The 11,999-nt window shown below is 28.2% G+C and overlaps 1 protein-coding gene across 1 annotated transcript; it reads left to right on the top strand.

The window, feature by feature from the left end:
- Window positions 1-6,567: 6,567 nt before the first annotated feature.
- LOC137821928 (probable carbohydrate esterase At4g34215) lies at window positions 6,568-8,960 on the top strand. Its single transcript, XM_068626736.1, has 2 exons — window positions 6,568-7,183; window positions 8,476-8,960. The coding sequence occupies exons 1-2, from the start codon at window positions 6,584-6,586 to the stop codon at window positions 8,797-8,799; spliced, it is 924 nt and encodes a 307-aa protein (XP_068482837.1). The 5' UTR covers window positions 6,568-6,583; the 3' UTR covers window positions 8,800-8,960.
- Window positions 8,961-11,999: the final 3,039 nt, after the last annotated feature.

The following is an 11,999-nucleotide window of genomic DNA, read 5'->3' as shown; positions in this document are numbered from 1 at the left end:
GTTGCTTGGAAAGCAAGCAATGGAGGTAAGAGAAGCTAAATTTAACTTTTAATAGCACCCTAAACCCTAAACCCTAGGATAGAAGATCTGAATGCGGAAGAGAGACGTGGTCCCAATATTCAATTTCTCTTGCAGGGATGTTGTGTGTTTATATATATTGGGTTGTTTGTTTATATATTATTTAAATTTGTGGAAATATTCGGTTTTGATGATTTAGTATTAAAGTGTTATTTTTTTACGTCAAATAGACTTTTGAATGATATTGTATGACGAAATGATATGGAATTGAATTCATATATTTGGGATAATGTATGGACTGATGTTCGTTGTGTATTAAGTATTGATGTCGGGATAATGTATGGACTGATGTTTGCTGTGTATTAAGTATTGATGCCTATGTGACAACAGAGATCTCCGAGTTTCACTGATGATCTAAGTCACATAGACTAAGATATTAGGTGGTGAGAAGCTGATGGGGGAGTTCAGGCACACCGTGACATATGAGATGCACAACTTGGGTTGTATTTAACTTACTCTGATCCTTTCTGTTGGATTCGCTGGTAATTTGATTTTCTCTTTTAATTTAATTTCGTATATTATAAAATTTTATTTTCACTAGCTTACCCTTGTTTTTTGTGTTGTGTTTAAACTGCGATGACTGTACTATGTACACGAGCAGATGACCATACAGGTGCAAGAAAGCCTTAGAGATTTCAGAGTTTTATTTTGAACTATGAATATGTAAATGATTGTATTTCTATAAATCCTAATCATGTATTAGGAATGTTTTGAAAAACTTCAAATTTATATAAAAATACGTACAACTTGTATTGTAATATTTAGGTATTATTTTCTGGGTGTTACAACTTATATACATCAAACATTATGAAGTATAACTAACGTTCCACTTATTCTGATATCTCATAATTTAACAATCAGGTTTCATCACATATGAAAATTATTATAAAAACTTTAAATTAATGAAAGACATAAGTGAATCAAACCACTTAAATCTAATATTTTTTATCAATCTCAAAATTAATTAGTTTATTTACAAAAAGTATGTAAAACTTTGAAATCCATATATCCATAATTTTCGCATATAAGTCATTATGAATACCTAAACAAGAGACCAATCATCTAATATAATCCATCTTTAAAATATTACCTCAAGCACATTACCAGCACATCATATGTCAAGCCTTTATCTGTCTCATCCGTAAAAAAAATGGATCATAATTTAAAATAAACAAGTATAATTAATTCAGTAAAAAATAAAAATTAATTTAAAATCATGTCATTTTAAGTTTATAATCCGATTAAATAAATTTTTTAATATTTTTATAAGTAAACTACCCATACAATTTATTTTGATTTATACTATACTATGAACCATTTTAATATTTAAAACTTTATAAATAAACTAACATATTAAAAGTATTGTAGAGTCTTGGTAAATTTTAATTATATTAAACAAAAATAAAAGTAAATTAGTATATCAACGTTTACATGTATTAAATTAAAAACATTTTTTTTAAAATATTAATTTAACAAAATTAAATTTAATGGATGAGATTTAATGGAGTCCCAATTATAAATGTAATCTGTAACAAATGCGGTTTACAAAATTTAAAACTATTTGAAATATTTAGCTAAAACCTAATTGTATTGATTAAAGCAATTAGACATATGATAGTCAAATATAAAAAAAATGTTAGTAATCTAAATTAATTAATAATTTTAATATTAAATTTGATTAACTAATTTTGTTTTGGAAAATCATTGGTGGAGTTCGAATTGGAAAAGAAAATAATACTACTTTGGTTAAATATATATTTATAATTAAAAAATTATTAACTTATGCAATAATAAAATATATCGCACACAACGTAACATATGATAATTAATAGCTCATTAATTTCGATTCCTAGCCAAATTTCTTTTAAGTTCAAAATACCAGTTAATTATTTTTCTAATAACTATTTGGTAATATCAAGGGAAATATTTTTTAATAAATTTTTACATTCCTTTTTAATATATTATTGGGAATTAACATAAATTTTCTTTCTTTCATTTATTATATAATTATTAGTTACGAATTAGCGATGAATTATCTTTTAGTTAAAGATATTTGAATTTTGCGATGAAAAAGTAGCACATTTGTCAACTTATAGTTAATTGACGAAAAATATTTTTTGTTCTTAAATTTTGAACAACCAACTACTACATATCATTAAATATAAATATAAGTAAAAATAATTAATTATTATATTAATTAAATTAAATATTATTTTATAAACTAAAAAATATTAATATATTAAATTAGTTTATACTATTAATAAAATTTATAAATTAATTTTAAGTTGATATTTAATTTTATTAATAATAAAAACTAATTTAGATATCAATAATTTTTTAGTTTTTATAATAATATCTAATTTAGTCTGTATAGTAATTAGTTACTTTTAGTTTCTAAAATTATTTTTTATTTGATGATTTTCTTATAGTCAATTAGTAAATCTTTTGTGATGTGCGTTATTTTTACTACTAATTGTTTATTAAATGTTATTGGATATTATGTTTTTATATTCTTTATCACATTAAGTGTTTATTAAATGTGATCAAAAGATAAAAAATCAAACAAACTTATATCATGTTTCTTACACTCTTTATTGTATAAAATATTGATTAAATGTGTTCAAACAACAAAAAGACTAAATAGAGATATATCACACCTCTTATCATTCAATCTGTTTCATTAAAAAACTATATTGAGTCAAACCTTAAGGGATAAATAAAAGTGTATGAAAGTTTTAAAGTATATTTAACTTTCGTAAAATCACGAGTTTTGTGTGTTCCATGTTTGAGACATAGACAATCATCAAATGCTTACAAATGATAAGCACATTTTTTAATTACTTCACATACTTGATAAGGCTTGCACACTTGAGAAAAGTTTGTTGATGTTTTTATTTGATTGTGCTCTCATCAATACATAATGGAAAATGTGAAATTTCTATGTCGACATATTTTAATGTAACTTACCTTTTTATTGCTTCTATTTGAAACTAAGTTTTCTCCAAGATTTGATGAACTATGCTGAGGTAGACAACATCTGTGTCAAACACTTGCTATGAAAATATTGTATTTTGTATAATGATTCTCCAATTTTTAGTAGGGACATGACATTTGTTTGATATACTAAGAAGAATGTGATTTCATTGGTTATGGATTCGGGTCTTTTGTGATAAGACCATAACATACTAAGAAGCTCATATATCCACAATCTTTTTGTTTCACTCAATTTTCTCTTAAAGTCTTGTAGAATGATATTGTTACATCTTAAAGTTACCCATAAATGATGCAAAGACTTGTTAATATCTAATTTGGTGCAATATTTATTAACTTGTTCACTTGAAAATTAAGTTTTATTATCTTCAATCAAAATATATAGGACATCTAAACAACATATGATTGATGAATTTCGAAATGAATTATTTAATTTTTTTTTACAAAATTAAGATGAGTGGTTCTACACTTCAATCCATTTAGTAAAGTACTAAATGATGATTCCATGAATTTGAATTGTTGCGTGTAGTTTACAATAAGAGAAGAAACTCAACTCTCCATTTTTTGAATGATCACAAAGTAATTGTAAAATAAAGTGACTTACATGGTGCTACATGACATTGATATCTATTACATTTATTCACAAATTGCATATAGTAGTGAATGAGCATAGACAAAAAAAATAACTAATTCATAATATTTTGCCAGTTATCACTATTTCACCTATGTGGCTCCCACAAACTATTTCTTGTATCTTTGTGATTATTTGATTAACTTGCATTTACAAGAAGAATGAGAAACCACATTTTTATAATTGTCCATTAAAAATAATAAACATTTGTTAACTTTCGTTAATTCTCTACACCCATAACATTAGTACTTATTATCAAGTTCCCACAAACCATTATATATATGGTCCTATTTTTATAGTCATACTGGGTTTAATAGTTTTTCTAAAATTTTCTTACATGATATTAACAATATCATTCTAAAATCTACTTTAGCAAAGTGAATTATAATCTTACCTCTTTCTTTCTCAAAATATAGTAATTATATTTATCACTGATTATTTTCTCATATAAAGAGGTAAGCATATTTTTGTTTTCCATATTTTCCTAGATACTCTTATGGAATCTTCATAGCATGACTCATATATAAAGTCATAAGTTTAAGACTAGCATCTTATAAAATCCTTGCAAGGAAGTATGCACATGATAATAAGTTTAAGGTTCTGGGCTATAAAAATAAAAAAATTACTTTTTGACAAAATCTTTATTTTTAGCTTTTGGGCATCTGATGTGCCTATTCCTCTTTTCAGTTTAAGTTTGATTCTTTCTTTCTACACCCCCATACCTTCTTCTTGTGTCACCTCATACATAATCCGAAAGATGTTTTTGGATCTGGAAGTGTTTTTTAGATTTGTAAAATCCAGAACTCTTTTTTGGATTTGAAATAAGCCTATGAATTATATAATCCGGATTACATAATCCGAAAGTCAATCTTATATTTAGAAAAGACTTTCGGATTATGTAATCTGGAAGCTAATCACATATCTAAAAAAAAAACTTCTGGATTACATAATCCGGAAGTTAATCTTATGTATAGAAAAGACTTCTTGATTACATAATTTAGAAGCTAATTCTGGATTAGAAAAAGACTTCTGGATTATGTAATTCGAAATATTAAAAAAGCGTATTTTTGGAATAAAAAAAAATTATGGGGATGGCACAAGAAAGTATGGAGGTGCAGGAAGAAGCCGCCTTAAGTTTTAGTTTTCTGTTTAGTTTCTGTTGCTGTGTTTTCTTTTTGCACCGCCTATGTATTTATGTCCCTCTTTGGGCTTTTTGTGTTACATATTTTTTATAATACATTTTCAGTTTCTTATCTTCCCAGGAATGCTTTCTTCTCTCTTGTTCTGTTCCACTTCAATATTCAAGCCTTTTCTCATTGCTTATGCAGATGCACAGTTGCACAAAGCCTTGTTTAATTTTTTCTGATACATTTTAAAATAAAGGCAACTTTTATTTCATAGAAATATTTTAGATTGAAGTATAAATTATATATCAATAAACGAGATCTTATAAAAATCTTGTATTAGAAGAAAAAGTACTTATGAAATCTTAAAAATAATATGATATAATGAGGAAAAAAAACAAATAAAAGCATATGCTATGATCTATGCAATTAAGATATTCTTTTATGTATTGATAGTCCCACATCATTAATAAAAAATGTAATTATATATGAAATAGAATTTTCTCTCTTTTCACATTTTTGTCATAATAAATAATATAGAGTGTCCCTTATAATTAAACTTAGATTTAATTTTTCAACTTATTTTTTTTTTCTCAAATTAAACAACGCAAAACACGTGGGGTAAGTGGATCAAATGATTTACGCGTGAATTAGAAAGAAAAAACACCTCTTTAACAGTACATCTTTTGCATCTTAATCATTATATAACTGATACTGTTTTCATAAAAGTAATTAACGGTACAATTTCTTTGTCAAAATAAAATGTCTTTTTTTAAAATTTGTATAAACTTTTTTTTTATTAATAAAACACAATGTGAGAAAACAGAAACGAGACAATTTTACAACTTCTAAATCTAGCAAACAACGAAATAACATCATTCATTTAACATGTAGTATAAGTTCAACAAATTAACAATTTTTCACAGACTATAAATATCCTGATATTATTTTTAGAAATTAATTTTAAATTTAATTTAATTTTATAAAATTAACTTATAAGGTTAAATTTACCTTATTTATATAATAAAAATATCTTTGTATATTTAATTGATATGCGATTTAACAAGATTACTTTAAAAAAAACATACAAATATTTTAAATATAAAAATAGTAATAAATATGAAAAAATTATTTAAAATAATTATCTATTTATAGTTCTTCTTGTCTATAATGTTAGGGCTATATTAAAATAGTCTATATTTATGAGATATAAATAGATGTTTATAATAATAATTAATTGTTTAAAAACTACTTAAATGATATGCTATTGACTTTTATCTGACTTTAATTGTGATATATGAAAATCAAGATAATTATACATAACAATAATTTATTTAAAACAATTAACGAGGATTTAAAATATTTTAATCCGAATTATCTTATAGAAAATAAATATGAACCTTTAACAATGATCGTTTCATGTCTAACCTAACCTAGATATTTAGAAAAATCATAAACTTAGATCTTGTTATGAACATATTTTGTGTCCGAACCAAAATATTGCTAACCTCGTATAGTAATTATTATATTCCTGTGTCCGTCAGAAAGATGTGTAACCGCATTATCCAAGTTTAACTTTAAGCGATGCATGGAAGACTTATTTTGACGCAGTCGTTTCACGTTGTAATTAAGTTATTTATATAATGAAATAATATAAATTATTAAATAATAAGCAGGGACAGTGACAGATGAAGTGTGAAACATTTTCCTTTAAATATATAGTTGTAAAGGTGGAGAAAGAGGTGCTCCATCAGAGAACATGCCTTCCTTGCCATTATCGCTATTGCTGCTATTCCTCATTCAAGCATGCCCAGTGAGGCCACAAGGCTACGATAGGAACATATTCGTATTAGCGGGTCAAAGCAACATGGCGGGTCGAGGCGGCGTAGTCAACCACACGGCCACGGGGGTCACCACATGGGACGCCGTCGTTCCACCACAGTCCCGGCCCAACCCCTCCATTTGGAAGCTCGACGCGCATCTCACGTGGGTGGAGGCGCGTGAGCCGCTCCACGCGGACATCGATTATAAGAAGACGAACGGGGTGGGTCCAGGAATGGCATTCGCGAACGCGGTGTTGGAAAAACACCCAGAATTGGGTGTAATCGGGTTGGTCCCCTGCGCGATTGGTGGCACCGTCATAAGCGAGTGGGAACGAGGAAGAGAGCTTTACAGTGAGATGATAAAGCGTGGGAAGGCGTCGGTGCGTGACGGCGGCGTCATTCGTGCCTTGCTTTGGTACCAGGGGGAAACCGATACGGTGAATCTACAGGATGCACAATTGTACGAACGAAGACTCCACAAGTTTTTCTTGGATGTTCGTGACGATCTACAGTCTCCGTTGCTTCCTATTATCCAGGTTTTCTTTTCCGATTATTTCTTCAAATCAAACCATTATTTTCCTCCGTCGCATATTCATTAAATTCTGGTAGATTTGTTTTACTTTCGCCTTCTGTTAGTTGATTACATGCTTTCAAGACAAAGTAGTTGCTGCTCTATATATTTTTTCATCACCTCATTTAATTCGGAGTGAAGCAACATCCACCAGCGTTTACGTATGTCGGAACAAATAGAAAAAAACTGAAATGGCCTTACATAATATTATTATATCTTTAGCTACAGACTGGGATAGAGGAATCTTCCTTTTTTAGGTAACTCTCAATACCAACTATATGCTGTATTAGATTTCAAATCTTGGATATCCCATATATAATAAAATCATTTTAATTAATATTTTTTTTTATTATCTTCCTTCTTTATAAAAAGTTCTATAAATATTGATATTTAATTATAGTATCTGTGTTATCATTTTACATCGTTTAACAACTCTTTGTAATATAGATTTAGAAATCTAATATTTTCAAGTATTTTAGTAGCTCAAATAATTTGGACTATAAATTGTTAGGCATGAGATGACTTTAGACATAAGATGGGTATAGGTGAAGCAAGTAAAGTGGAGTTTGGGGTCGTTGTAAGGGGAAAATATAGGCATTCTGCATGAATGATGTGGACTTACTCCAACCAAGATGACCACTCAACTAATCCCATTTACTAACCAAAATTTTGGTCTTTTTTTTTTTAATCTTTAGGACCATTTTTTAATGTCAAACCTATAACTAAAATAAATTTCAAGAATATCATAATTTATATAGACAAACATAAATTTAATTCTTGCCATCTTTTAAAGTACGAACTTTACTTTGAAAAAACATCATTTACTTGGACTGTGTTCAACGATTGATAGAGGGAAGATATATGTTTTCCCTTTAGGTCTTAAGCAATCGTAGAACATCCGTGAAATGCACAATTTCGTAAATTTTAATTTTTTGCACCTTTAGAACATGATTTTTTTTGCACCGTTTGAGCATTTTTTTTTTTCTTTCTTTTTATACCAAATTACATGACATAGACTCCTTGCTGTTTACAGGAGTTTTACACCTATAATTATGTTCTTTAAAACACTAATTCATACTAATTTTTAAAACAACATATTACATCGATTTTTAATTTTATTTAAAAGCATTATGTTATGTATTTTGTATGAAGGTTACTCTAAACATTAAAAAAGAAAAAATATTGTGTGACCAAATTCCAAAAACAACATGTTAATGTGCTTGTTCTTCTTTTTTATGTTTGGTCCAAATTTTGTAGGTAGCTTTGGCATCTGGATCGGGCCCTTACATAGAGATAGTGAGGCAAGCCCAACTGGGCACTGACCTCCTCAACCTGAGGACTGTGGACGCTCATGGTTTGCCTCTTCAGCCCGATGGGCTACACCTCTCGACTCCGGCCCAGGCCCATCTCGGGCAAATGATGGCTAATGCATTCCTTCAGTTCGTACCCTCTACAAACATAAATTACAATTTGAGCCCAATTCGTAACGAGGCCATAAGGCTTTACAATTTTGCCTTTTCTGTTTACATGCTCCCCTTCTTCATAACACTTCTCGCAATTATTTACAAATCTTTCCTATAGCAGCATTCTTTAATCATTACCATTTTCACCCATAATAGTTATAACACAATCATGTAATTAGACTTCAAAGTCTGCAAAAAACAAAAAAAACAAACAATTGAGCAGTGTATGAATCATTTAAATTCAAATTAAAGTATGAGTTCTTACTTTAATCTAAAAAATTGCTGTTACTATTATGATAAATCATCTATCGTATAACCCAATTATTCTCTAAATCAATACAATCTCAGTATTGCAACATCCATAATATCAAAGATTTAAGCACGGAGTACATTGAATCCATTGGTGCTTGTGAAGAGATAAAGTATTTATATTTTTATATTTCCGTGTCTTAATTTTATGTGAGATCTTAATAAGACTACTACATAGTCTTTTATTATGTTAAAATAAAATGGACGCCTCTGTCTATGCCCACAAAATCTTACACACCAACCTATAACAATACAAAAACAATGAAAGAAATATTTGTTTTTGTTACGATTGAGTTATTATGGATGGTGTACTGCTAGGCCCTTAATCCAAAAGTTACACCGAAAAAAATATATATATATATATATATATATATAAAAAGTTAGATATCATATATATATATATAAAATAAATATGGCAAGGTCCAGTGTGATAAAGTCCAAATTAATAGGTGTGTATTTAAAAATATATTGGGTACAAAAAGAAATGTCCAAATAGGTTATGAGCCCAATAAGAAAACACTATAAATAGGACATCAATCTAAGAGGTAAGTAGAGTGATTTTTATCTGATAATTATATAAAACTGATGACTTTGACATCGGAGCGTCTTGCAGGTGCACACACCCAACCGTGAGAGGAGACCGAGAGAAGAAGCCAAAGGTTCAGTTGATCCAGTCCAGTTTAGGAAGTTTGTCAATCTTAGATTCAACATGAAGCAGGAGTGAAGAGCCCAATCCGAAAGTCCAATCTAAAAGCCCAATCCAAAAAATCAACACATTCTAATTGAAGAGAAAGTTTCTTGACCCTTTGCCGGAAGAAATGGTTATGCAGACTCATGATTACTATATTGATAGAGTTTGTTAAGAGTTGTGAGGCTTATTTACAAATCCAAAAACACATGAAGTATAAATTCAGAATAGGAAAGTTTGGATTAGTGTAGTTACATATTTTAGGGTTTAGGGGTTTTTACTTATTTGTATGCTAAAATTTCAATTCAAAATATACTAAAAAATGTCCAACAACATCAATTTTATAAAAACACAAACTAATAGTTATTGCAGTAAGATACCATCAAACCTTTGATATCAACTCAAAATTTAAAATGTAATTAAGAAAGTATATCCACTGATTTATTCTTAAAATAAGAAAAAAACTGAAGTGAAATAGGTTGATATAAAAATTGTAGTATATGGGGCAGTTGAGTGGTGACGAAAGAAGAAGAAATCCCCACTGTCTCTGAAGCGATAACTATAAAAGGGAAAAGTGGGCAAACAGCAACACGCCATAAACGGTCCAACATATTATATATTCATACATTTTGAATTTCAAACTAAATTTCAAGAATTATGTGAAATCAAATATAGACAGCTGGAGCATGAATCAATATTAACAAAAACAAGTATTTTGTGAGCAGTATCCAAGTTTAGCTTTAGACGTTATGAAATCAGGATAAACATCATATTTTCTTATCTTTATATTATTTTATAAAATTTGGTTTTAGTAAATACTTAATTTGAAACATTAGATAATGCCGCTGCAAATTTATACTAATTTAATATTTGAGATAAAACACGTTAAGCCTATGAAATTCAATTATATTTGGTTTAAAAGTATATTTTGTGATTCAAAAAATATATATAATCAGTTAAAATTCAGTTATATATATAAACAATATAACTTTATTTCAGTTAAAATTCATCATTCGAGCCTATTTTTTTTAAGAAAATTTCAATAACTCATAATTAACGAATCACGATTTTCTCTTCAAAATGATATAGGATTAGAAGATTTTTAAACTTAACAATTTAGTTCAACCCCATAAAATAACTTCATGGGGTGAGATTTGCACGGGATCTCCAACACATCCCCTCATGCCAAGAGTGACAACTCGTGTGTGAGACAACATATTATGGGTGGTCCGTAGCGGTCTGATAAGCTCAACAAACACTAGTCATGATAGACTCAAAATGGCTCTAATACTATATTACAAAGTGAACTTTAAACCTAACTCAACCTCATAAAACCGACTCATGAAGTGAGGTTCGCACTAAGTTATATACAATTAAATATTCTTATCTCTAGTCGATGTGGGATCTCCAACAATTCTAAATGTTGTTACTATATCTCTTTAGTTCTACTTAGAGGAGATAGAAAAAATGTAATATATCAATAGATATAATACTACACTACAAAAAAAATTGTTTTTAACGGGAGTTATATTTGGTGTTTCCGACGGTTTTAACCCCTACTAAATGCGTTACCCTCAGTTTTTTTTCCCTAAAAGATGCAGCGTCGTTAATGGATTACCGGTAGTTTTGAGTAATCCCTGACAGATCAATTATTTTCCGGCAGTTCTGTGAACCCCCGTTACCAAGGGTTTTGTAAACCCCCCGTTATTACCAGAGGTTTTGCAAATTCCCGTTATTACCAGGGGTTTTGCAAACCCCCGTTAAATTTATTTTTTATTTTTTTAAATGGGTTTTGTTTTTTAATAGGTTTTTTTTAATATATATAAATTCAAAAACAACTGAAAAATATAAAAGACAAATATTTTAAGATTTAGAAAATTTAATTAACTCAAAATTTTATATATTTTGTTCTTAGAACCTAAACAAGTTTCCTAATGACACATATATTATCATTTTAATTTAAATATATAGAAATTATAAAACATATAATAAACTATTTACTTGTAAAAAAAAAAATACTTAATCATTGTTTTGGATTACAATGAAAAAGACAATATTTTGGGTTCAAGTCCAACCTAACTTTATTATTATTATAAAAACTTATTATTAAAACTCCAAACCGTCTTGAAATTGCACTCAACTTCAAAATCTTCTATTATAAGATATGAACTCCTCTGAAAGGTAAATTTATTAATTTTATTAATTTAAAAAATAAAATAAAAACATTTATTAATTTGCCACTAGAAACATAACAACAATACATTAAAACTTACAAAATATTAATGTCATACACATTCTTTTAAATACAGATAAAATTTACT

This window comes from Phaseolus vulgaris, chromosome 9 (genome assembly GCF_000499845.2).
Source record: "Phaseolus vulgaris cultivar G19833 chromosome 9, P. vulgaris v2.0, whole genome shotgun sequence".
In the NCBI taxonomy this organism is placed as follows: Eukaryota; Viridiplantae; Streptophyta; class Magnoliopsida; order Fabales; family Fabaceae; genus Phaseolus; species Phaseolus vulgaris.
The sequence above is the reverse complement of the archived record's forward strand: the minus strand, read 5'-3'. Positions and strand labels throughout refer to the sequence as shown.